Source organism: Apteryx mantelli, chromosome 2 (genome assembly GCF_036417845.1).
Source record: "Apteryx mantelli isolate bAptMan1 chromosome 2, bAptMan1.hap1, whole genome shotgun sequence".
Taxonomy (NCBI): Eukaryota; Metazoa; Chordata; class Aves; order Apterygiformes; family Apterygidae; genus Apteryx; species Apteryx mantelli.
The window spans coordinates 128715052-128741979 of NC_089979.1; the positions used below are offsets into that span (position 1 = coordinate 128715052).

Sequence of the window (26928 nt, forward strand, 5' to 3'; positions counted from 1 at the left end):
AGAGGCCTAGGGCTTTTTTTTTTAGTTGATCAATGACAGATAATCTCCAATGACCTAATCCTGCAATACAACCCTGCTATACAGCTTCCATTGCATTTAGGCACAAGAGGGCCATTCAGGTTATCATTCATCCCATCAAACTTTAGACATTTATTTCCTATTTCCCCTGTCTAGTCATCAGAGAGAGGGAGAGACACACTTTTCAGATTAGAAATACCATCTGGAGCTGCCTGTCCATTTCCCATGTCTGGCAGTCCGTGTCGGAAGTACATTCATAATAGAGGCACTTAAGGGCTGAAGTTTGGTGTAAAAAAATTGGTCCTTCAAAAGCTTGAACTTTAAATTAAAGTTAACTTCATTCTTTAGATCTGGTTGAAAATTAAAGATAAATTTTCACAAGAATGAAGTCATTCATAAAAATAATGTGCTACAAATTATAAATTGTGTGCTGATTCATCAGTGACAGATGACTAAGTATAAACTAATTTTGCATCTGTGTTTTCAGAAATATCAGGAGGGCCTGTTTCTTATTACCTAATTTCCACACCAGCTAATATAAATGCAGGCTTAGCCAAGCAAGCTCTCCTAACTTTTCTCTCTACTAATAAAACTCTGGCAATCTACAGTCATTAATTCTGAAGGAAAAATTTGAATATGCATCCCTAAAATATTAACAAGTCCTTTTGATGATTCTGATTTTTATAAATACATTATATAACTAAGCATCTTTTCCTAATAGTAGATAAAGCTATTTTAAAATACTTAATGGTATATCGTATTGTTTAAATTATGTGGAAGCTACTTTAATGGTGATTTTAACATTTCATAGAACAGACAATCTAGTAAGTACAGAACTTTCTGATACTGCATACCAAATAATGCCACTGTCGTAAGAGAAGTTTTACATGGGGAAAACTTACTAAAGACTGTATGATTGATTAGTATCCTGCAATGTGCAATTCACTGGTCAGCCGACCAACAGTTGTTTTAGCATTGTAAAATAAATATAAATATGAAGCACACTATGATCCCCTAAATTAGTTAAGGTCATACTCAAGTATACTTGTAGGCATACAAACATTATTCCACAAAACTAAAGGCATTAAACACCTAATAAATAGCCTGGTCATGATTTGAGTTATCAGAAAATATCTTACAATCAATTGCTACCTATATCCCATCTCCCTAAGAAAGCCCTTCTTGTATATAAATGAGTTAAATCTATGGATGCAAGTTCTGCTCCTTTCTCAAAAGGGTCACAGATCTAAAGCTACTCCCAGCTGCTTCTTTTTGTGTGCTAATATTTGATTTAGCTGAAGTTGTGTAAAAATGTTGCTAGATAACTCCTTTAAGTGTCATTTATTTCTAAACTGCTTCAAGCACATAAATTATTCCAGTTAACTCAGGCAGTAATTTCTACAGATGAAATTAGCTCAAGTTCCATCTGTTTCAAACAGATGCACCGGGGGGGGGGGGGGGGAACAAACCCCAAATCCCACACACAAGACAAAGGAGCTTGCTTTTGACTACTCTATTTCACTCTCCCCAGCTTAAGAGCAAGAGGCACAACTTTGAGTGTGTTATAAGGGAGCCTTCCATAAAAGCAGAATGGAACATAACTCTCAAACATAACTAGTTACAGTATTTCAAGATATCAGAGATTTGTGAAGGGCTATTATAAGATTATCACAAGTTTTATGCAGTTGTGATGGGTAGTTTTATGGTCTACTTTAGACATCTAAGAAAAGTGCATCCAAGAAGCATTTAAATTTAGGAAACCCAGATTCCCTCTGTAGTTAAAAGAGAGAAAAGCACTAGGGGAAAAAAAAAAAATTCTGTTAATAACTTAATCCAGCTGAGGTGCCAAAAAAACCCCAATCAATCAACCACAAAAAAAAAAAAAGTACCATTTTCACCATACCTTTCAGAGCATCTTTCATCAGGAAAGTGAATCAGGTGAATCACTCAAAGCCCACTCCCAAATATTCAGTTGACAACGAGCTCATCTCCAGTCCTTCAGCTCAGACTTGTGAGGGGTGGATTAGGAAATTTGCTAACTAAAAAGGGAGGAAGGGAGTCTTAATAAAAAGCTTGTGTCCAAGATAACAGGAAAGACAAGTAATGTATTTGGCTATTATACATCTTTTTCACCATTTTAACTCTTTCTTTTTGAATCTACTGCTGTAAGAGAAGAAGTTACAGTATTAAGCGTTTCTTTTGGAATGCTGAAGTCAAACGCGTCTAACCCTGGAAACTATTAATGCATAGTCAGTTAAGTGTTCATTTGCGAGTGTTATAAAGGATAGTATTTAAATGACTATGGATTGCCCAAGCTTGCTGGATCTCTTGAGAAATTTTTAATCTGTAGCTAGTTTTTGTCAGAAAGCAAATAGAACATACATGATTGTGCTACCCGTGCATGTCTCACTTCCCCCGTCTTTCCCCTTCTTGACACTGAATCCCCTGCCCATCTTCAGTAATATTTAGCAGGTGAGAAGGGGTCTGAACAATTCAGAGATGCTTCATGAAATAGCCAGGAGAGAAATTGGTCATACCCAATTTTCATGAAGCCTCAGTGCCAGCTTGACTTTACTGGGTGTCAGCAAATTTGCTCAGGACAGGAGCTCTACTGCAAGATGAAACAAGGCTTCATTGGTTCTTTGGCACACTAAATTACTTGTTTCCCCTTTCACATATTTGGGAAAGCTAGAGGGAGATTTTTGTATTTGATACTTAACAATTTTTAAATGCTGGAATCACTGCCTATTCAAAGTGATCAGTTCAAGGCTAGGGTCTGAAAGTTCACATTTCTCATCAATGAGTTTATATTCCTTCTACAGAGCAGAACTCAGGTTAGCATTATAACTCCCATGAGACATCTATGAAATCAGTGTTTTGTTTATGGAAATAATAAGTCTGAATACTTGCACAGTTACCATAGGAGATTACTCAGTTAAAAAAAACAGAAATAAAAAAACAAAAAAAACCCATGTAGTTTCAACCCAAACAGCTACTGCAAATAATCAACTCTGGTTTTTTCCTCTCCCTCTCCTTTATGTTTTTAGTAAAATAATGCTTAAAAACAAACAAAAAAGTGCGACTGGCATGGAGAGGAAAACATTCTGCAAACAAGTGAGAAAGTGAACCTTCCCACACTTTGGGGACAGCTCTCTTGTACTTAGCAAAAGGAATTTCCCAGCTGACCTGAGCAGTCAGGATCCACCTTCAGACAAAGGCAGCTAGGGCCTCAGGTTCCTAGTCTTAGAGGAAGGAACTATATAGGTTAATATTTTGGGAGGGGGGAAAAAATTAAAATACACACAGATAGCTAAAGCGCTAAGAGGAACTGGTCTTGATGATTTTAGAAACAGAAAGACAGACCAGGACACATTACAATAGTTATATTGTTTACAGTAGACTGAAGACAAATTCAGCTGTGCCTCAAAAAATGGAGTCAACATCAGTAAAAGCCACTGTTTTGTCCTCATCTGCTCCTGATGCTTCACACAGTGTGCTAGAACCTGTCATAGCAGTCCTGAAGTTATGAAACAATAAACATGTGACAGTGACGAGAATATGGAAAATAATTATTGCCATATTTTTATTTATTTTTAAGCATGTTTGTTTAATATTCACTCCCCTGGGTTCCTTTGGTTCCGTTTATTTATTTAAACATTAATATCATTTTTTTACTTTTATTCTGTGTACATTTTATTCTGTGTACATTTTATTATGTGTACAAGTATGTGAAGGGAGGGTGTCGAGAGGATGGGACCAGACTCTTTTCAGTGGTGCCGAGCGACAGGACGCGAGGCAATGGGCACAAACTGAAACACAGACACTTCCATCTGAACATGAGGAAAAACTTTTTCACTGTGAGGGTGACAGAGCACTGGAACAGGTTGTCCAGAGAGGTGGTGGAGTCTCCTTCTCTGGAAATATTCAAAACGCGCCTGGATGCAATCCTGTGCAATGTGCTCTAGGTGACCCTGCTTGAGCAGGGGGGTTGGACTAGATGATCTCCAGAGGTCCCTTCCAACCTCAGTGATTCTGTGATTGTGTGATTCTGAGGGTTGCATTATTGAAGGAACTTTTGGAAAGTAGAAACTACATTTTTATAGGAACATTTTTCTCCTGGACATTTACTGCAACATTTATATGTCAGTCATCTTGCTGACTGACCATTAACATTATGAAATATATGCACTGTGAGTAAAGGAAGTATTCCTCTTTATAAATATGCTGTTTCATTATAGTATAAGCTGTTACAAATCCCTTGTTGCTAAAAAATCCTCTCCATTTCTTTGAGATTCTGTGATTAAGAAAATTCCAAGATTAGAAAAAGAGCTACTTTCTCTTTCTAATACAGGATGAGTTTCTGTGATCTAGAGCAGCTAGGTCTGTGCTCTGTTCCTTCAGGTTTGTCATCAGTAAAATTTAAGCTGAAATATTTTCTGCTAGCATGCTCTTGTTAAGATATCTTCTACAAACATAATTTTGGAAATACAGAGTAAGGATGGAAACATGCTTATCGTGTAAAACAAGGCATTCACATGAAGTAATTATCCCACAAGAATAATTAAGGGTATGAAATACATCTCTTTCATGCCAAGACTGGAACATTTATGCTGCAAGGGTGGCTTTTAGTTGTGGCAGTCTCATAATTGTATCTGCTAGTTGTTTGCTCTTGTGGAAATAAGACACCTCCCTCATTTTTCTCTTTTTTGTTTCTCTTCTGTTACAAATACCAAATCTTTTACCACTGTGCCTGAGTAATAGAACCATTTAGATGCTGCTAGAGATCCTGAAACTATTTTGATCATCATGCCCTTTCTGGAGTAGCAAAATACAAAAGGCTTCTGAAAGTTACTTGTTAGCTTGAAATCTGATAAAACTGTAAAATTGATCCAAAATTTCAGATAATTAAAGAGTGAAGTTCAGAACCACTTTTTTTTTTCATTATAACATTGTATACTTAATAAGTGAAAGTACAAATTCAGTCAGGAGACCTCAGATATTTGACAACAATAAGAAAGATATCCCTTAGTGTAGGGTAGCAGTACTGTCAGAAAGAAGTAGAATTTGTATAGATACAGTTTGTTTTATTTCTGGGGATGATTTTACTTTCTTGACAATGCAGAGAACAGCTTTGCTGGTACAGCTATTTATTTTGGAGCAATACTTGCTGACCTTGGCATTTTGCCTAGCATGGCTGGAAAGAAGAGTTCTTCCATTAAGCAACCAAAGACTGAGGTAAATCATCACTATAAAGAATAGGCAACTACAACAAAGAATCATTGTCTAAGAACAGCTATCCTCAGGGTAAATGCCTAGGGTAAAAATGTGCATTGTATTGCTATTTCTGATTTACCAGGAAAACTAAAATTATGAGATATAAGTTCTGACACTAGAAGTCCACTATTCCCTTGCCACACCTGCACAGGGAATGGAAGGGTTGTTTCTTTCAGTCCAGATCCAGATGACTTTACACTTGAGACATAGGGGGCTTTCTAATGGTTAGTGTCAGAGCACTTGTTTGGAGCAAGAAAACTTCTCAGTTTTTCTTCTTTCCCCTCCAAGTTGTTCCTCACACTTGGCTTCACATGGTGGGAATAAGGTTGTGACTACACTCTGCCTTCCATAAAACTCAAACTAAGGGAATTTTTAAAACAGTCAGGAAATCTCATTTTCAAATACTGCATAATCACATCATGGAACATATTGCAGCTGGACATTACAGAGATCAGCTGTAGAAATGGCTTCAAAAAAAGATTAGACCCATCAACCCACAGAGGCTGATTCTATCAGTGGCCATTAGATACGGTGGATGAGGTGTAAACTCTAGCATGGGGACCTCCCGAACAACACACTGTCAAGAGCTGAACAAGTCACCCAAGTTAAAATCACTCTGAAGATGTACCATCTCTTATACCCTTCCTCTAGGTTTTCCCTACTGACTCCTGTCAGAGAGAGGATATCAGACTACACAGGCCATATGCTCAGCTCAGGATCTTAAGCTCCTGCCTTCTCCTCAGGCCCTAATCTTTTTCCAGGGTCACACAGAGCCAAAGCATAACCAGAGTGGGAGCGCCATACTGCACTAGGAGCGTGGCAGAAGAATAATGTACAGGACTGACAGGTATGAGCAGAGCAGGAAACATACCTTACAAGTCTCTTGAGATAGAAGGTACACTCTGAATTTTACAACTGTCCTTTTTATAATGAACCAAGGTGCAGATCTGTCAAATTTCATGTGCTAGTCTTACATAAATGGTGCTTGTCACAACCTCAGCACATAAGCCCGAGTCTCATGCAGCACAGCATTCCAGCCTCTTTCCTGTCAGGCGCCCTGTTATGTGATCTGCTAAGCACATGCTGATCTGGCACATGGGTTCATGGAACAAGGCAGAGCATTGGTGCTTCCCTGCAGCAGTACAGCATGCCATGTAGCTGGACTAAGTCTGGCTGGAAAGCATTTCACTCTGCAACCTCAGTGCAGGAGATATTCCATGTCATGTGGCCCAAGATGGCATTGTCTTATGTATGGAAGAAAATATTTGTAAGGTCTGCTAAACTGGACAGATTCAGTTTGTTCACAGTCAAGCTCTAAAAAAATTTGCTTCAGTGTGTTACTGCCAGAAACTGTGCTTCCAAAGCCTGAAAAAACTATCAGCAGGCAGCTGATTTCAACAATAAACTAGTCCATTATTATATTTAGTTTATTCTGCCATTCACAAACTCTCTGGAAGCTGCAAATTAACTGTGATAAATGAACCCCCCAAACATTCAAGTGCTACACAAACTAGTGTAATACAGTGAGTATTAAAACAGACGAAATAGAATCACTGTGTTCTGCACAGTGATATGTTAAATTTTAATAGCTGGAAATACAGTATAGCAACTATCAAACTAAGAAATATCATTATAAAAATTAATTCTCATTAACTTTAGTTTAGAAAAATATTTTCATTAGAATAATTACTATGTATATTTTAATTTAACACGAGCAATAAATTTCATCACTTCTGAGCATTAAAAAGCTTAGGAGAGATCCAGGACAATACCTTCATGTTCATGACATTTATTTTTATATTATTTTATATATATATATATATATTTTTGTGTGTGTGTGTGTGTGTGTGTGTGTGTGTGTGTGTGTTTCTTCATTCTCACTGACCTTCAAAAGTCAGTTCAAAATAGAACAGGGTATGCAAGGGTGGCAGAATGTGTCTTATAACCTTTAACTGTACCCCTAAACTTATTTTTTCCAATGACAGTTCACAGAAAATGACACATCAGTTACAGTAGGTTTTATCCCCACACTGATGTAATTCCCTCAATTAATTCTAACCTTTTAGCTTTGCTTGTTATTATTTTACTCAACTCCCCAAACTTAGCTTATTAAGATCTATCCATTATGGTGTGGGTCATACAATACTTCTGTTGTCAGGCTTTCTTGCCTTCATCTTTCTGCCTTTCAATAGGAGGACCCTGTCTAAAGAGAATCTGTAACAGGGAAAATTGTGTTTTAAAACACAGAATAAGTGTAAAAGATGAAAGAATGAACACAGTGCCAGACTATTTAGGTGGCTAATAATTTTCAAAATCTATTCCTTGCTTTCCTGGAAGAGACACTGGTTGTACTATTCACTGGTGAGATTACTAGTTGAACAGTTCACCTATACTTTACAGCTTACTTTAACGATGCATACAGCAGCTGTTCTTCTCTTTTCTCCCCCTCTCCATCGGAGAAAAACTTTTCGTTGTCTTACAATTACTGCCAGCGATCATGCTCACTCTTGTATAAAATGCTTATTTCAGTAACTGGTTATATTTCGGGTGAGATTAGATAAATAATGATAATCTGACATGGTATCAAAAATAAAAAGGTAGAATTAGTAATAGTGGAACAATTTGTGTGTACGTTTAAAATACACCTTCAACCAAGAAAAAAATAAAATAAAATAAACCACAAACACTGGTTCCTCATTCCCTTTTCCAGTAGTCTTTTGTAAAAAAAATAGCAAAGGAAAGCAAGCGGTCAATTCTTACTGTGCTTTTTCACCAAGTCCTATTTGCTTCCCTCCCCTGTGCTTCCCCCACATCCATCAGCTAGAAGCGACAATACAACTAAAGACTTAATCTATTGTTTTTAGTGGTTAAATATTCTCCAAGAAGATATGTTGGCCTATGATACCCAGTGATCTGACTGCCTGATCACTTGATATTAAATGCTAGAGTAGGACCCCAGACAACTCAGTCTCTGAGAGGAGAGAAGACTGCACACATTTAATCCTCTAGTGAGTATAGCCATTCACAGTAACATTTACTCTTGCTGTATTCTGCACAAAAGTCAAGCTTCCAACAGTGTTATTTCCATTTAGTTCATTCCAAATCGCTACCCACTGCTCACTCAACAATCTGATTAGGGAATCACAGCTTCTTAGCTGCTGCTGCATCCTTTCTTTTCTTGGCTAAAGATGACTTGTACACTTTACCACATAAGACTGCCTCCTTCCTTCTGCAAATCAATCTATCTCCAGTTCACACTGTAAGGAAAAACCTATAAAACCCATTTTATATTTTTTTATTTAAAGTTACTTATAATCTAGTTTTTCCTCAAGGTTTTTAATACATTTTAAAGCATAGCCTGCTTTCTACAAAAATCATGTGGCACTTATGGCTACTGGCATCAGATACAAAAATCAGTTAGCAAATTATTATTTGTAATTGATACTGAATTTGCAGATGAAAATCAAATTCAAACAGAGAGAGAGAGGGGAGAAAAACAAAACAAAACAAAAAAGTCAGTCTCTCATAGGGATTCCAAAGCTATTCAGATACGTGGATGCAAGCCTGCACTCAAGTGCAACCTACCTGCAGAAAATCTGGAAGAAAACATTTACCAGCACCACCTTTAGCACAGCCCCACCTGTAAGTGTGGAAAGGATCAGTCCTCCATGTTTTGTCTCACACTGCACTATAGTGATGTCACATAGCCGACACAAGGCAGATAAGTCTCCTGGGATGCTTCTTTGAGGGACTCAATGCAAGACAATGTAAATGCTACTGTCTGCCTATTCCAGGCAAGATTTTGTTGGCAAGAGATGCAGAGTGTGGATCTGAAAGCAGTTAGCTTACCCTATGCGGCATGCAAGACTGTATCAGCAGAGCCAAATTCTCCTAATGAATTCTGAAAATCTCATACAAAGTCCACTTGTTAAAATAAAAAAAAAAAGTATGTCTATAAAAAAATACACGATAATAAAGAGATTTGGGATGCCTAATGCATGCTGCTTTCTGTTTCAAACACAGAAACAGCTCTTAAGCACGACTAAGAAGAGAATTTGGTTTACACAGGGCCGTTAAAGCCACAATATGTTTTGAAACCACAGACTCTAATTTACAGTAAGACTTTGAACAGCCCCCAAAGTACAGAGCCCAACTGTACTATTCTATCATTTTTTTCCTCCCATGCTGCCCCATTACCACAACACTGAGATAGACAGTTAGGACCTATATGTTTTCCTTTGAACATCAGTGGTCCTATTAACATTCCTTATTTTTGGTTAAGGCATAGCTTAGCCTCTTACATTAGTATTTATTGATTATATTTTTCCCACCTTGAACTTTTATTTACTGACATGCCTCACACATTGTTCTGTAACTTCAGGTTTCACAAAGTATGTGAATCTTCCCACCATTCTTGAAGAGAAAAAGAAAAAATGACAATCCAAACTCCTAGCAAATTAACTAGTCTCAAGATCTTTCAACTCAATAACTAAGTAATCCACAGTTTAGTAAATGGAATGACTATCCTATCATCTCTCATACTTAGTCCATACATTGAAAAGGAAGTGATAGGTTAAAATATTATGTATTTTCATTTGGATCATAAAAAAATTAACTTAGTACTGAAATACTGTGGTTATTATTGATTTGCTAAAGTCTGAAGAAGGTGTTTGATCTTTCACAAAGCAGCTTGTTTTCCCCCCAAAATAAAATAATAATAATAATAATAATAAATAATAATATTTTCCTCTAAAACAGGGTAGTACTCCCATTATATTTCTTATCATTGTTAATTCCAGAACGTGAAAAATTCAAATACCTTTCTGATCACAGGAGACATCTGACAGAGAGAGAGACAAACAGACACCCCCCCACACACACACTATTTATCCTAGGACAATTTTGTATTTGTAAAAACCAAATAAATGACCAAATGACCAGGTTGAAATTCTCTTTCATATATGTGACTAGACATACTTTCTTATTTCATGTAGCATAACAAGCAGTTAAGGGATATGGAGGACAAAAAGAAAAAGGCACACAAAAAGCAGTAATAATGAGTTATCTGGACAGCATGAACCTTAAAATCTTTCTGTATTCTCCTTCAGGTTGAACCTATGAAAAGCAAAGTAATAGGACTGGCAACTTGCAACTTTTAGAAGTCCTAAGAGCTGAAACCTACACTCCTACCAGTCATAACTAATGCCTAGAAAAAAAGCAAATTTATTGCTGATATCCTGGAAATTATTTTCTCTACAAGAGGATACAGTTACAGCTTTGTATAATAATACCTCAAAATTGACTACATCACCTGAAAGATAATACATCAAAATACTGAAATTCATCTTCTCTACTATAAATAAGACTTTTTACATTAATTTTACTTTATGGTAAAATTAAAAAGCAATATTAACTGTCAAAACAAAACTAGAGTTAAATATTGTGTCACAAATTTTTTTTCTTCCAACCCTTTCCTCTTCAGAACCGGGGAAGGCCTATTCAATGCATGGATGCATCTACATTTGTTACGCACATTCTCTCTCCCTCTCCCCGAAAAAAATCCAAATAAACAACAACAAAAAAAGACTGACATTATTTTGTGACAATAAGTTTTCCTTTGTTTTTTCTTCCTATATGTTGGATCTACGAATAAATTTGTTTCAACTATTCAACTATATTCTTCAGATATTGTGAATTCTGAAGTAGTGCATTTCCTGGTATTTCATGTTCTGTTATCAGGAGTTTTTCACATTTCCTAAATGACAGACTTTAGTTATCTGTTTTAGTATTTCTATTTTTTGCTCAGTACTATGAAAAAAAAAAAGTACATAGCATATGAGTATTTTTCTAATGCCTCTTCTGGAAGAAAATAAGAAAAGTTTAGCTGCTATTTGGAAAGATCAATCATATATGGTCCTGGGGCCACTCTTACACAATTTACCTAAATAAGATTCTGATACAACTTCAGTGATCTCTATGGGATACATCTGGATTCACTCTAAGAAATAGACTCTGACTTTATTTGCAAAAGTGTTAAAAACCCTTGCTAGGGATTTGAAAAATACTACAACATTGTGGTGAAACTTGTACCTGACCACTTCAATTCTCATTGAAGTCAGTACTTTGACAATAATAGGAATAGATTTCCTGTTGGCTTCACTGAGAGCAGAGGTAGACCAGCAATTTTTAGAAATGCGTTTTCTTTCATTTTGACCAAGAAAACGTGACTTTGCATGTTGCCAGTTAATATTTCCACTACAAAATTCTGTGAAAAACCTGAATGGTAAGGACATTCGTTTTACTCATCTTTTCAATACTTTTCCTAGGTTTCTCAAAGACAGACAAATGCAGAGAACCAGTTTCCACTTGCATTCTATTTGAGTCTCTCTCAAGTAGACATTTTGAAAGTCTCCTAGAACAGGTCCCTTGGCTATCTATCCTCATTACTGCTTGTTTGCTTTCTTCCTTATATACAATGAACATGTTCCTTTAACATATTGTTCATCTTCACAAAAAACAACTGTTACTTTTGTTAAGGATAAAATACAGCAGAATTCTGAACATTTTTATATCATCTGATGAAGAATATTAATGGAAAATAATTAAGTATGCCATGAGCTCTTGAAAACGTGTGCTGTTGGGAAGTGTCTCCTGAAGACTCAGGGACAGCTGACTCAACCTATGGGTCTCACAGAGGATCAAGAACCTCTAGGTATAGTCTTCAGCAGCCACTTAGAATAGATCATTGTGAGGGTGAGAGAAAAGAAAGCGGCCACCAGTAACTTCCCCCTTCCTTGAAAAGGGGCAAATCATTGCAATGTGATAAGACAAATGCAGGGCTTGTTTTAAGAAACGCGGTCCCCTAAGATCAACAGGGAAGAAAAAGTGTTTCTCCATAATTGCAATTGTTTTCCAAACTCGCTGAAGTGATTGACAGCCAAGCTTAAAGTTTTATGGATGGTCAGAAGATATTTAATGTTAAATTCAGTGCTGAACATGCTAGTATTTTAAAAACAACGCCTGTTGCAAAGCCTTTGACCACTATTATCTCTCATGGAAAACAGAGGGAGTCAGAAGCACTTGGCAAGAGAAACTCCAAAAGAAGATTTTTCTGCTGAGGCAGTCTCTCTCCTGCCTGTAGTTTGAGAATGATTTCTTTGTTTCTTTATCCATCCTCCTCATCTTTTTTCTCTAATATTTTTTTATTTTTCAGAATGAGTGGGCAGGAAACAATATTACTTTGGGAGCAGTTTGTTCTTTAATTGAGCTTGTTCTTAACTTACGGTCACTTGAACACATTATGATAAGGTAAACTAGCTTGTGAACATGCTGAACTGCTGCAGCAAGTCCTTGTATTCATCTTTTCAGGACACAGCTAGTGTGATACATGCAAGATAACTTACTCTTCTTTCAAAAATACATTGCATCAGAATAAAGAACATGCATAAAATAGTAACAGTTAATGCTCTGTAAACCCATACACCTTCCCTGATCTATTGTAACATATTCATGCAAATATATCCTAATTGTTTACTCTTCAGCAGGTGTTTGAGGCAGTACTTTTGTCATATTTCTATTGTTTTGTTACTCTGAACAACACTCTGAGCACATCTGCTTTGCATCCAAAAAAACTGAAAATGTCTATAAAATTTCTACCTGCATAAACAGAATAAAAATAGGATAAAATAGATGTTAAATGTATAAATGTAATGATAGCAATGAGCTAATTCTACTTTCATAGTAAGTTTATGTAGTCACTGATTTTTTTTTATTTTTATTTTTTTAATCAAAGAGGAAAATGGTATTATACATCTGCAAATCTAATCCTTTTTTCTTCCCCAGTGTAACTGCTGTGGGAATCCTGGTAATCATCTAAGATTTAGAATTCCTCTAAGGAGTTTGTTCTGTAATCCATGACAAATATACATGCATTCAAATGTATGCCACTTCAAACACACAGTGCAGTGATTAGAACAAAACTGAGTGTCAGATTTCTTGGGCTCACATATAAAATCCTACCCCAAAACAATACTGAAGATATTATTCTTAGATTGCTCAAAAAAAAAAAAAATTAATGAGTCTCTTCCACTCCTAAATTTCAAATGCTCTTATTGAATTCAAATATGGAGTTTACTTCTGGAATAACAGTGTATATTACCAGTCCAACTTTATTTTATGAGCATTAATCTGGCACCTTAGACTTAGAAGTGGTGCATTTAATGAGTTACACAGCCTTCTCTTCCCTCTGGATGAATATGCGGCAGGATTATCATTCCATCTTTCTTCTAGGTAGAACAGAAAGAGGATAGAACCATCTGACTTAATTCAAACACACTATTCTTTTTTCCCAGCAATAACATGCTCTCTGAATAAAACATACACTAATGACAAATCTTATGATTTAAGGAACAAATCTATCCTGAAAACTGAGTAGATTTTAAAAATGACACCTGCATACTCTCGCATCTCTGACCAGATTCTCAGGCTCAGAACTCAAGAATTAGTTTAAAAATATTGTCTGAATATGCCTCTAAAACCCTTTGGTTCTGGATCTTTCAGATCCATTTCCAGTTCAAATTAGAATCAGAAGTTATACCTGCTGAAAGCAGAAATCACCCAAATAAAACTGTCTTGGATTATGAGGTTGTTCACTCTCAACCCTTGGGAAGAAGTATCAGGGAGAGATTTTTCAAGTAGCTGTTTAATCTAGTCTCTCAGTGACTTTCAATGAGAAGCAACAGCACAAAGCAGACTGGACTCCAACACCTGATCCCTTGTTTATATTCAAAATCTTTTTTTTTTTTTTTTTTTTAAAGCATCAGAGCTACAGTAAGCTGCAACACAAGCCATGTCTTACAGAGTCAAGTGCAGAAAGGAAAGTGTTTGCTTTGTTTTAAATGAACCATGTATTTGTCACTGCAAAAAAAAAAAAAAAAAAAAAAAAAAAAAGGTCAGTAAAGGAAATAGTCTGGCTTTTGTTCAGCTCCAACACAAACAAAACATTACTTACTTATCCAAGGATATAAGCAGGAAGGAAGGTGAGTTTGCATAATAGAAGACTAAGTAAATATTTATCTTTGGAAATTTGCCTCTGGTCAACTAGCTTCATCTCTATTGAAAAGAACTAGACCACCCTCACCGCATGTTCCCCTTCACTCCTTCTGAAGGAGAGTTTTGACAGACCATTAGATTTTTTGTCACTGTTAGGAAGTTTCCTGATGGTTGATTTAAATGTCAGTGTTTTTTGAGGTTTTGAATCTTTCATCCCTCTTTGATCACGGGCTTTTGTCTTTGAGAGGTGGACACTTCTGAACGTGATGTTTGATTGATCAATAACATCTTCCTCTTGGAAAGTATAACTGATGCTTTTCCTCCACCTGCCATTGTTTCAATTCCTTATGCCTAGTCAGGTGGAGTGCTGCGAGTATCACCAGTAGCCAGTGTTTTGTTGCCTGTGACGTTCTTGGGATAATTATGTTACGATTAAGCAGCACATTGACTAGTCTAGAGAGGATAGGATTCAATCCGAGTAAGACACACAATTTGATAACAAAGTAGCAGAAAGTTAGTGTGTTGGTGCACCCTGGCAGGCCTTACTGTTTTTTTGTTTTGTTTGTTTGTTTTTTAATCTCATGAACAAACAAGAAAATCACAAACCAAAACACAGATATGCAAACTATCTGCCCCTGCAAACTGGCAAGATCAATACATATAAAGGCTTTCAGGTCTGTCTCAACTGCTGACTATGCAAAAAGAGACAACCCTTTTCATAATGGGAGGCACGTGGAAGCACATTAACATGACATCTGATATGCTTGAAGTCTATATGTTCTCATCAGATACCTTTTGATCACCCCTTAGCAGTAACTAAGGCAACTAGGATAACTGAATCCATTGGGTTGGTGGGGGGGGGGGGGGAGGATAAATAAGTAAATAAACAAACTCACACACAACTATGAAAATTCCTGCTTATGTACAAATTTCCATTCATTAATACTTGAGCAAATTCAGCAATGACAAACAGTCTACCTATAAATCCTTCAATATATAATTGGAAAACAAATCTGAAAGCAGAAGTTGTTCTACAAATAGGGAATTATTACCTTTGACAGTGAGCAAGAAGGAATGAACCCAGCTTGATCTTAGATTAGACTGATCATGCAAGATTGTTAATAAGGATGTGGAAGTACACACTTAATTTGGAAATTGATCATATTTGATAAACATGGGAGATAATTATAGAACTTCAGCTGTCATTTTAGAGTACAGTATAATGATACTGTTCAGAGTAGTCATGCTTTTTTTTTGTAGACAAATTAACGAGGCCATTTGCTGTTAGGCTTTGCTCCATAAGAAAGTATCATAAACTAGCAGAAACAGCCACTTCTGGTGTGGATTTATCTGTTTTTTAAAAGAAAATATGGATCTTAAAACAGAAGAGAAAGATATTTTCCTACCATGTAGCTATTTCTGAATACTTTTCCTAACCTAAATTAGAGAAGCCAAAATGTGAGAATTTTCCATTAAAAAGGGATAAATGATTGACTTCAAACATTTACTTTCATAATATTTGGGAGTTGAATCCTGGGTTTATTTAAGATGTTTTCATATTGGAAAATAATATTTTGACTTGAAAATCTGAAAAGAAATGAAAAAATAATCATTTCAAAGTGTGTTTGCTCATTTGTTTTCCTGAGAGAGAAATAATCAAAAACACCTTGCTGACAGAGTGAGGAAAAAGTGTTTGGACGACCTTGTGCTTGTTTATACGGGGTGGGGGAAATAAAAGTACTTTACGAAAATACTGACTAAAGCTACTATGCCAGGTACACAAAAGACAGTTCAGGGTTGTAACCACATGAAGGTGTAATAGCACATAGGCAGACTCAAGAGCTCCATCATGGAAATCTGAATAGAAAGATCCTTAATGCTGTTCTTCCATGTACACAAGGCAGGTAACGGAAACTTTGCCAGAGAAGATCTCTGGATATCCCACACATCCAAGAGTCATCACAGTGTAAATCTAATTCTCTTTGTTTAGCATGTATTCACTGCTTTGAAATGGAAAGAATGCTTATATGTAAATCCATATAACAATATATCTACTGTGAGAACTCTAAGTAGCTGAAGCAATTATACTGCTTGACATTATTTAAACGTTTTTGATATTTGCAAATTTTTCCATAACCAGATTCATAATTGCTAATTAGACATACATTGTTGCAACAGTAAAAATCAAAAAACTATTATATGAATGAATTTTTGGAAAATTCTATGCAAAGCAAAGCATATTTTTTAATATTATCTGGAATCCTTTCTTGCACTGTTGCCCAGAATTAGAATTATCCCTCTTCTGGATTAAAGATGCATTGGTGGATTACTCTATCACTGATGACAACATAACATATCCTTCCCAGAGGCTTAAAATGAAAGGAGGTTTGTTAACCACAGACTATGTTACAATAGAAAATAATAATAATAAAAAGACACCTTTTAACACAAAATTGCATTTAACACTAAGATATCATCATGTATGAGGTCAAATTATTTCATAAAACAAAAGACCCTGGTTCACTGCCATGTATCAGTTTATATTCCTTGCACAGCCTGTATCCCCTATAAGACTGGTAAGACAGGGGACTGATTCCTACAAGGATTACACATCAGTATTATTCCTAACTTTAGCCATCTGAACATTCTCAGGAATATCACTTGGACAATTTAAATGAGAAAATTTGGTTTAATGTTTCTTTTTGGTGCTCATATATTAATACTTTGCAAAACTGTGCATCTTTATTTGAGCAAGAATCCTCGTAAGTTAAACAATCAATATTCTTACATTTTAAAACTTTAATTTTTAAAAGAAAATTTTATGTCATATCAAAGCAAAGCAAGGAGCCAGGACTTATTTCCGCAGATTTTAAATTGAGCTATGATATACATTGGCATACATAATTTGGTTTCAGAAAAATAGAGTTTAAAAACATTAATTCATCTCTTCACTCTAGCACTCTAAAAAGAAATGTTATTTTGTTCTGTAAATTAAGAGTCACATGCTGTTGATTTTCCTTAGAACAGCATCATGCTCCATAAAAGAAAGTTCCAACAGATGCCAGATGATGTAGCCCATAAAACGACTTTCTTTGTGAACTTCTGGGAACATTTCAAAAGCCAATAGCTATACAGTGATACCTTCTAAATGATGCCCATTTAATATTTAAGCCAAATTGTGAACTCTATCTAAAAAGCAAAACTTCCAGTGAAATGAATATTAACTGTCCACCATTAAATATAGTGTGCAATATTTTCTTGAGCTACTTAGGGGAAAACATGTAATTTGGTATTTATTACATCCCAAGAAAAGTAGATTAATTGCTAGCACTAGAAATTTCAAAGAAAGACAATCAGGTATGATCCTTTTTGCTTAAGAGAAGATTGGTCCAGTTGAATTTAGAAAGGTTAGTAGAATTATTACTTAAAGAAAGTCACTACATGTGATAATAACAGTCAGCTAAGCAATGAACTTTCTACCACACTTGTCTGTTGGTGTCACCAAGAACACAGGGATTAGACATTTCTCCAGTGTTTATTTAATAAAAACCTGTATGTCATCACTAATGCTGCCTGTTAAATTGGACCTTTGAAGAACAAGATAGAATTTGTGAAATGTTTGTGCATATAGCTCACAGGCTGCGTGCTCAATCCTTTGAAAGGAAGCCACTGCCAAGGGTCCTGAGCACACAGCAGGGAAGTACTGCTTTTCTGGCAAGTGGCAGTATCAGCCAAAAAAACTCCTATTAGAGCTACATGCTTTCATATGCAGCAAATAATACCTGTTCACTTTATAGAAAAGGTGGGGATCGGGAGGGAAAGGACTGAGTAGTGTATTCTCTGAGAGAAGGAATTTACAGGTACATCTAAGTAGTCTTAAGAGAGATTGCTTTGTAGTCAAATACCAACTACACACAGCCCTGATTCATCATTACCTGCCTATCCTCAGGCTAGTGGAACAGTTATCATGTAGTTCTCTGTTTCTCTACAATTGTCCTCAGGGACTATCACTTTTCTTTTGACATTTAATTACTGCATCAGTAAGTTGTAAAAGTTCAGTTGTCTTAATCGCAGCCTAACTCCGAAACGTTCATAGAATGCCAACAGATACATGATCAAGCAGGTATCAAACACTCACACCAGTTAGACTACAACGTTTCCAGTCAAGGAACAACTGGCAGCAACTCAGAACAGTTATTTGTCCTCCACTTTGGATCTCTCCGGGGTTTGTTTTGTTTTGTTTGGGGGGGGGTATTAAAGGCAAGGGAGTTCATTTCGGCCCCCCAACCTCCTCTTCGCTCTTGTGTGTAAAATACAGACAGCTCCTGACCAACAGCTCCCCGCAGTAGCACCAAGTCTGTGCTCCGAGGCGGCCGCTCGCGAGGGAGCGGGAGCGGCGGGAGCGCGGCCCGGGGCCGCGCCGCCCGCGGGACCTGTCCATGGTACTGCAGCCGCGCCGCCCGAAGAGCCTCCCTCAACAGCCCCGGGCACAGCCGCCGGCCATCGCAGAGCCTGATTTACTTGGTTAAGCTTTGGAGAGGTTTAAGGGTGGGCGGAAGAAAAGGGAAAACGAAACAAAATAACTCCCCAAACCCTCCTTGCAGAGCTCTGTTCAGCTCTGAAGCCTGTCTTCCCCCCTGCAGTCTCTCCAGCGCCCCGGGGCTGCCTGCCGAGCTGCGGCGGATGGGCAGGAGGGAAGCCCTAGTCCCGCGCACAACTTTGCTGTCACGATCCCGGCGCGCCCGACACCGGTTTCCCCGTCACCGGCCCTGCCTGTCCCCTTGCTGAGCCCCAGCGCGGCGCCGCGAGGTGAAGGGACCCAGCACGGTCCCCACCTACAAAGCTGCAGACAACACAGGCAGGAGAGCGGGAGAGCCTAGGAGCTGCCTCGCCTCCACCTCCTCCTTGGCGGCTTCTAGTACCAAAGAAACCCCCTGAAGAGGGACGGGAAGGAGAGGAGGCTCCCGCTTCATTTACAGATACCCCCGTACTCGCAGGATCCCCTTCCCTGAGCAGCCGGCGCCGACGCCCGCCCCAGACCCAGACTCACGTGTGCCGTCAAACCGGGTAGCGATTGTGTCGAGGAAGGTGTTCTGGGGTGCCAGTAATCCTTTCATAACCGGCATTTTTCCAGCGTGGTGTGAGATTCCCCATCAAAGTTTGCCTACAAGGGTGGTTGGAGAAGAAAGTGCAGAGGGCACCCGGGGGGAGGGAGGAAGCGGAGGGAGAGGGGGGGCGTGTGGGAGGGACGGGGAGGGCGGGGCGGAGGGGGATGGGGATGTCGCCGCCGCTGCCGTATAGTCTCCGACGCTGGAGCCCCGCGCCCGGCAGACCGCGGCGCGGCAGAGGCCTCCCGGCCGCGCCAGCCTCCGCCACTGGCGGCCGGGCCCGGCCCGGCACAGAGGGGAACCGCCGCACAGAGGGACGCCCGGGCCCCCGCCGCCCTCTCCTGCCCTCCCGGAGAGGAGCGGGGGCGCACGGGGAAAGACTGGGGCGGACCGCCAGCAGGCGGCCTTGAGGGAGGATGGACTGGGGGTGGGGGGTGAAAGTGAAGAGAAAGGACGAAAAAAGAATGGGGGGGGGGGAAGGAAACACACCCTAAACCAGTTCTTAGCCACCTTTAGTTGGAGTGGAGCATGAGCATCACTTGAAATAGCAGCCGTCACGCGTCTCCTAGGCCCTCCAACTCCCCCCATCCCCATTTGACAAGTCAAGTTCTCAGTGCTAGTAGATAAGAAGTTTCCTTGACTTGTAGCAGGGAAGTTTGCATGCACATCACCATTTTGCAAGTAACAATATTACAGGATAAAGCTTAGGCTCTTACTCAGCTGAAAGGGGAAACACTATATAGACAGGTATAACAAGTGCACCTGTAGACGTTTATTGGAGAGTAAGACTAGAACACAGAGAATGCTCCATTGGCCAGCCAGGCTCATGTGTCATTTATGTACTGAAGCTATTTTTCAAAGTTTGGGCATAGGCATTTTCACATTTGTTGTGAAAGTTTCCTAGATCATATTTTAGAAATTCCCAACTAAAAAAAAATATTTTTCTTTGCCAGTCACAGAGAGCATGGAGACTTAGGTCTTCACTCAGATATTTGAATATGTAAATTCAAAAGAAGATAAAATGAAGTGGCAGGCATGCAAGCTGCTTCCACGTTGGGGCAAGTGACTTGCTCAGACTAGTACCATGGCTCTTTGAATGCTGTCAGATAATACCCCATGGTACAGTCATTTCACTTACTGCAGCACCAATGTCAAAATTTCTCCAAGTTCTTTCAGGACTTAAGAAACTGCAGAAAAGAAGGGAGAGTACACTTTAAACCCACTGTGCATTATAGAGGGGAAGGATGTTGTTCTCTTCCTATTTTAGAGTATTATTTTCATTTCTTGTTATTCCAAATCCCTTGTGGTTGTCCCTTTCTCTCGACAGTGGATAGAGGACTTTGTTTCTCACTCTCTAGGACAATCAGCACAGAGAGACACTCCAGGAGGGACAAAAAGTGTTTTTCATTACAACTGATTTAAAAAGGGAGAGAAAAATTGTTGACACATAGGTTTTATAGCACAATATAGCACATGGTAACCCCACCTCAGCCTTGAAAATAGAGCATTATTTTCTGGATATCACATTAATCTGTCCAACCCTCTTTATGGTGGGAGCTTGTGAGAAAGAGAGCTCCCAGTCCAGTTTTCAGATGAAGCATGTGAAAAAGATTGCCCTACAAGCACTATTACTATGGAAGTCTCCAACATCTCACAGAATTATCAATTTTTTAGCTGATTAACCTCATTCATGGCAGGCTTTCACCTTCAGTGGGCATTAATAGCATAGTTCAATATTAAAAATCATACATTTTAAGAATTCCAGAATTCCTTAACATTCTTTTTCAAAATTGTTCTCATGTCCTTCAGTTTAACATATAAGCAGAGCCCCAAATTTAATTCCTCTTAGCAGCTTTCCATTTAGTCTCACTGGCAGGTAAGTATTACACCCCCTAGTTAGGTTTCATACAGATATCATGAGCTACGACATGTTCCCACTAGTGAGAAAGAAAATCCTGTTCCAAAACTTGCAAAGTCCAAGAGAGCATAATCAGATTTTCACTTCTGTAAAACAGCTCATTAAGGTAATTCTGAACCTTTGAAATTTGCAGAGGGATTTGCCTCTGTTGTACCTGCATGCTATGGTCACATTTCAGCTTGCATTCTCTTCCATGACCTGTCCTAAACTCTAAGCAGGGACACAGTGGAGGAGGAAGGAGTACTTTAACTCCAGTACAGGCAGAAGAGAGTAACTTATGCAATGTTTGAAGACAGAAATGCATTTCTCAAATTTGATTCAGCAAAAATCATAACAAAAAGGAAAAAAAATTCCAGCTTTCCAGGGAAGTCAAATTACCATAACTCTGCCAGCCCCTAAGTGGCTCACACCATACTTCCCAACACATAGCACAAAGTGAGCCAAAAGGATCATGCTGTCTTTTGAGGGCTGTATGACAAAGGCTTCAGTAAGCATAGATTCAACAGCAGCATCTGTGCTGGCCTGTTCAGATGAGAATAGCCTGATCTTTAAAAAGAGCTCCTGGAAATTTTGTAACAACCATGAGATGAAAAGATCTTTAAAAACTCTAGAGCTTGACTCAGAATTTTTTTTTTTTTTTTTTTTTTTTTTGGAGTGGGGGGCAGAAGGAGAGGAATTAGTGTATGTATACACACAAACACACAGAAATTGCTAGAGAAGTTATCTGGCATGTTTCATATTGATAATGGTAGGCGCAAGTTACAGTTATTGAAATGCGTGCCCCACTGGCCACGTAAAGGTGCTGGCAACTGCAGTGACAGCTCTTACAGCACCGAAGACCTGATGGTACACCAGAAGGAGGGAGAATACCAAATTCTTTAGAAGGAGAATGTGCTCAAGGCCTCTTCAAACATGAGAGCTTCTGAAAAGAGGAAGGAAATTTGCTATGTGCTTTAGGAATGTAGGCAATCATGACATGTTGTTATAACTTGGTTATAACAATAGCTGTGTACTAGGAAAAACAGTAACAATTAAGTTTGTTATGCTCGTGTTCCATGTACCACATAACAACCACCCAAGCTGAACTAGAACTGATCAAACATTTTACAAAAGTGAAACACACAACAAAAGGCGTTTATCTACAGAAGAGAAACTAAAGCATAGCGTCCTATTTTGCACTTGGATTTTGCTGTTGTACAACGTTTTACTCATAAGAGTAATCTTTCTTAACACAGACTGGTACTTAACTTCAGAGAGTTAGCTACAAAACGCTGAAGCAGTAAGTCTGGAGTAGTTCAAAGCAGACAAATTTAGCAGGTTGAAATTTCAGTGATCTGAGAACAAGAAGTTCAGGAAAGCAAAGACAGAACAGATGAGAGTGGTTGAGGGAGATGAATAAGCAGCTGAGAGTTTGTAGTCAAAACCTTGAAAGTTATTTCTTAAGATTTTAACAAAATATGAACCAGGAATTCTGAATATTCAAATACTTTTTTTTTTTTAAATGTTTAAGAGAAGGTAAAATCCACAAACCAGAGGTTTTTTATCTTGTTTCAGGAAATCAACTTTCTGTTCTGCCATGTTAAGTTCAAATTTGAGCAGCTGAGATACCTAGTCACTGTCTCTAAAGCAACATGTTTTTTGCTGCCAAAGACAGATAAACAAGAGGTGAAAACTAACTTTGATTTTTTATTTATAAATCTATACCCACTCTAGGTAAATAGTCCACTCCATGTATTACTCTTTGTTTACTGTAGAGCACTTTGCCAAATTCATAATACAAGATATTTATAGAAACACACTACCAGGGCTGAGACACTAGGGGCTAAACAGCACTGCTGTTACACTCCAGATTGCCATTAACATCTACATTGCAAAAGGAATTTAGTCAGGGGTTTACAGTTTAGACCAGAAGTACAATCAAACAAAATAAGTTTTGTTGCTTCAAATTACTCAACAGTACGTAAAATATAATCTCAGCCATACGTTGCCTCCCACCTCTCCACAGCTACTTGGGCATTTAACATAACACGTTACATTTTGAGATACTGTATAGTCTTTTTAGATATCACTAGTTACCCAGAAATCAGGGCATGGGCAGAGTGTTTTGCACAGAACATATGCAAGGAGCAGTATATTGTATTATTTTTGGTCATAACTGCACAGGTTTTCTTTATTTTTAACTGGAAACTTTTTCTAAGTTTCTTGATTAATATTCTTGATTATATTCTGTGAATATACAATCCTCATATGTAGTAAGGTAGGAGTTGTCTACTGCTTCCCTAGCATAAGCACTTGATCTCAACTTACTGTTACAACTATGCAAATGAAAGCAATTAGTGAAAAATCAAATTAACAATCAGAAAAGACTGCCTGCAGCTTACTTTTGTGCTTGAAATTGTCATCCACTTGTTTGTTTGTTAACATGGGCATCCCGGGGCAGAAGGAGAAGCATGAAAGAGTCTGAAAATACAAGGAAAGGGCAAAGAATAGCAACTTGCTGTTCTTCTCCTTAGAAAAAGGCTAATTCAGCCTGAAAGTAGTGTGTGTTAGGAGTATTATCATAATAAATGACCATTGTGCTTTAAGAAACTGATCTTTTGTTTTTCATTATCCAAACCCAACAATAGAACTTTCTAATAATAAAGCTGTATAATTGAAGACCTGCAAAGAGACAGTCTGAGTCAAAGTTTAAACACAAAGATACTGCCTTTGGCTCAGGAAATGTCTAAGATACCAGAGACTGGGGCAGCTTGCAAGAAAAAGGGTTGCAATACACCTGTCTGGTTAATATGGTCTTCCCCAGCTATCTGCTCTTGGTCACAGTGGAGAAAGGATCCTTGGTCTGACCCAGTATTGGCTGCTCATATCTTCTGTGGGTTATAGAGGCCTACCTACAATGGCATGTCTGCCAACAGTGCCCACTGTAAGACATAGAAGTTTTATACTACAGAAAACAAACATGGTGATCTGTTTCAGAGAGTATTTCTCTGGGACATTTCAGCTTAAAAACAAAACAAAAAAACCCCCACAACCTCAGCTGTTTTCCAGATTCAAGCACATGTTATGAAATCTCAGCAAATGAAGAAGCAGATCACTGGACTGTAATGCAAGGGAAGCGCCATACTAGGAAATGGGCCTGGGACATGATCAGTAATTGGGGTGGAACTGATGAGGAGAAACAGGAAGCAGATGGAGTAAGGAAGAGCTGGAGTCCTGCTGGGAGCCTGGAAACCCGGTTAGGAGAAGTCAAAAAACCAAGACGATTGTTAGGAAATATATTCCATTTGAACTGGACTCAATAAGCGCCTGGTATAAGATAAGCAGCAAGAGAGACTCAAACAATGGAGCAAAAGATCAGCAACAGGGTGAAAAGTGAGAGAGGAAACTGAAGCTGGCTATCTAAACAGAATGATATGGGGAAAATATGTGATTGGATTGAGGACAGCTTGCTGGGGAAAGGGCAGGAAGAGTGAAGTATGGGGGAAGCAAGCAGAATAATCCGTATGCATGGAATGAAGCTAAAGAGTCAAACCTCACTTTTTCCCCCTCTACTTCTTGCAAATACCTGTGAAATCTCCTAGCAAAAATCTCATTCCCTTTTTGTGCTAGTCTAAATAAAGGATGCAAGCTTACCAGTGTTGACAGCCACTTCATTTGATCAAGCACTTTAAATCTGATTTTTTTTTAAGCTTCTATTTATTCTGATATCAGCAGCATATTGCTATAGGGTGAACTTCATGTTTTCATATTTCCTTTTTAAAAATGCATCAGAAATCACACATCAGGTTTAATTTCATCATTCATGTTGCTGAATTACATAGAATGATTATGGTGGCCTGTACAATCTTGTTTTGGTCTCTCCATAGTTAGAAAGCTGTCATACTTTCACAGATAATTTTCACAAGATATGGGTCTCTCAAAAACAATAGCTCTCCTTTGACTGTGCATCAGATTTGTATAAAGAGGAGACACTGCCTCAAATCTTCCAAAAGGTGAAAGTTGAAAAAAAAAAAAAAAAAAACGAAGATAATCTTGTGGTCTTGTGGTGTACAGATCATAACAGATCTCAAAGTTAGTAAGGTTATAAAAACCACTCATGCCCCACTTTCCTAACCATAAAAGCAGGATCATATTCCTCATCTATAGTTTTATGTGGGTTATAGAGGCATTAGGATGATTTAGAAAGAGTTAATGTTTAACAAGTTTCACAACAAAAAGCATGTAGGAACAAGTTAGCTGTTGTCATTCACATAATGTCTGAATAGCATTCAAAAGCTACAGAACCACACTTCAAACAAGAAAGAGTTAACAAAACACTGAATTTATTCATCATTAAATGAGCACCATAATGTGGGAAAAAGATAATCACTGTTTATAGGGAAAAAAAATATATATATATTTATAATTGTTAAAGGGAAATTGTACTTCTATATCCAGAATCAAAGTTGATTCAAATTAAATATTGTTTCTTCAAGTTTGGCTTCCGTCAGAGCAGAAAACCAAAAAACCACCAAACCAAGGCAAAACACTCAACCATCCCCACACCCCCAAAAAAGAAAACCCACAAACCACAACACTTCATAAGATGAAGCTGAAGTTCGTGGTTAACTAAATGGGAACAGAAGTTGTCTTCTCCAAAATCTATGCAAGAAAAAAAAAAAAGTTATTTCACCAACTGTTTTTACTCTGACAGTATTTCTGACTTGCAAAACAATACAGGTAATGCTGAAAGTAATAAAATAGTACAGTTATTGTTACTAATACTCTTGTGGTGCCAATCTGAATTAAGATTTTGGTGGCTGTTCATGAACTGACATGAGAGCAGTAAATAACAGCAACACTGATTTAAATAAATCAATGCAAATCACTTATAGAAGACTACCAAGCCACAGAAAACTCAAAAAGAAACAGACAGACTAACATTTCACTGGATGCCATCTTCAATTTTGTTTTCAGTGTAGTTACTTTGATGGAGGATTCATTAGTAGAAAGCCAGGGTGGTATTACTGATTTTTATTTCTTCACTGATTTTACCTCATTTTTAAAACAGAAAGTTTTCACATTAAAATGCAAGATTAACAACTAAAACATGTTAGTGTGCAGGAGTTCCACAGCTGCAAGAGATATTTCTATCACTTCATATCATAAAGACACAGAAGTAAGTGTTGTGACACAACAAATATGTTTTAACAGACATGTAAAATGAATAGATTAGACCTGACATATAACTCTTTTCCAAAAGAAAAACAAAACAAAAAAACACACACACAAAACCGTAAATCCAAGTTTCTACATGCTTAGTTTTTTTGCTATAAATATTTATAGATACCACTCAATTATGTGGCTTGCTAGAGGTGTGAAGTGAACAGTAAAAGATGTTCTCAGAGCTGCAACTAGCAAGCTCCGCTGAAGTCAGATATATTTGAGGCCAGCTAATATGTTTTGCTTTAAGATTCCAATAGAAAAATTGAGGTTTTCCCTCAGTGTATATTTACAATCAGTTTTATAGCATCTTTCATATTGTATAAACAGTAATTAGACTGTTTGTGAACTTTAGTT

General features: G+C 37.9%; 1 protein-coding gene across 1 annotated transcript in view; it reads right to left on the minus strand.

The window, feature by feature from the left end:
- KCNH8 (potassium voltage-gated channel subfamily H member 8) overlaps positions 1-19469 on the minus strand; it is a 207709-nt gene extending 188240 nt beyond the window's left edge. The window contains exon 1 of the mRNA XM_067292476.1: positions 19394-19469. Coding sequence (XP_067148577.1) covers positions 19394-19469 — 76 coding nt within the window. The remainder of the gene's footprint in view (positions 1-19393) is intronic.
- Positions 19470-26928: the final 7459 nt, after the last annotated feature.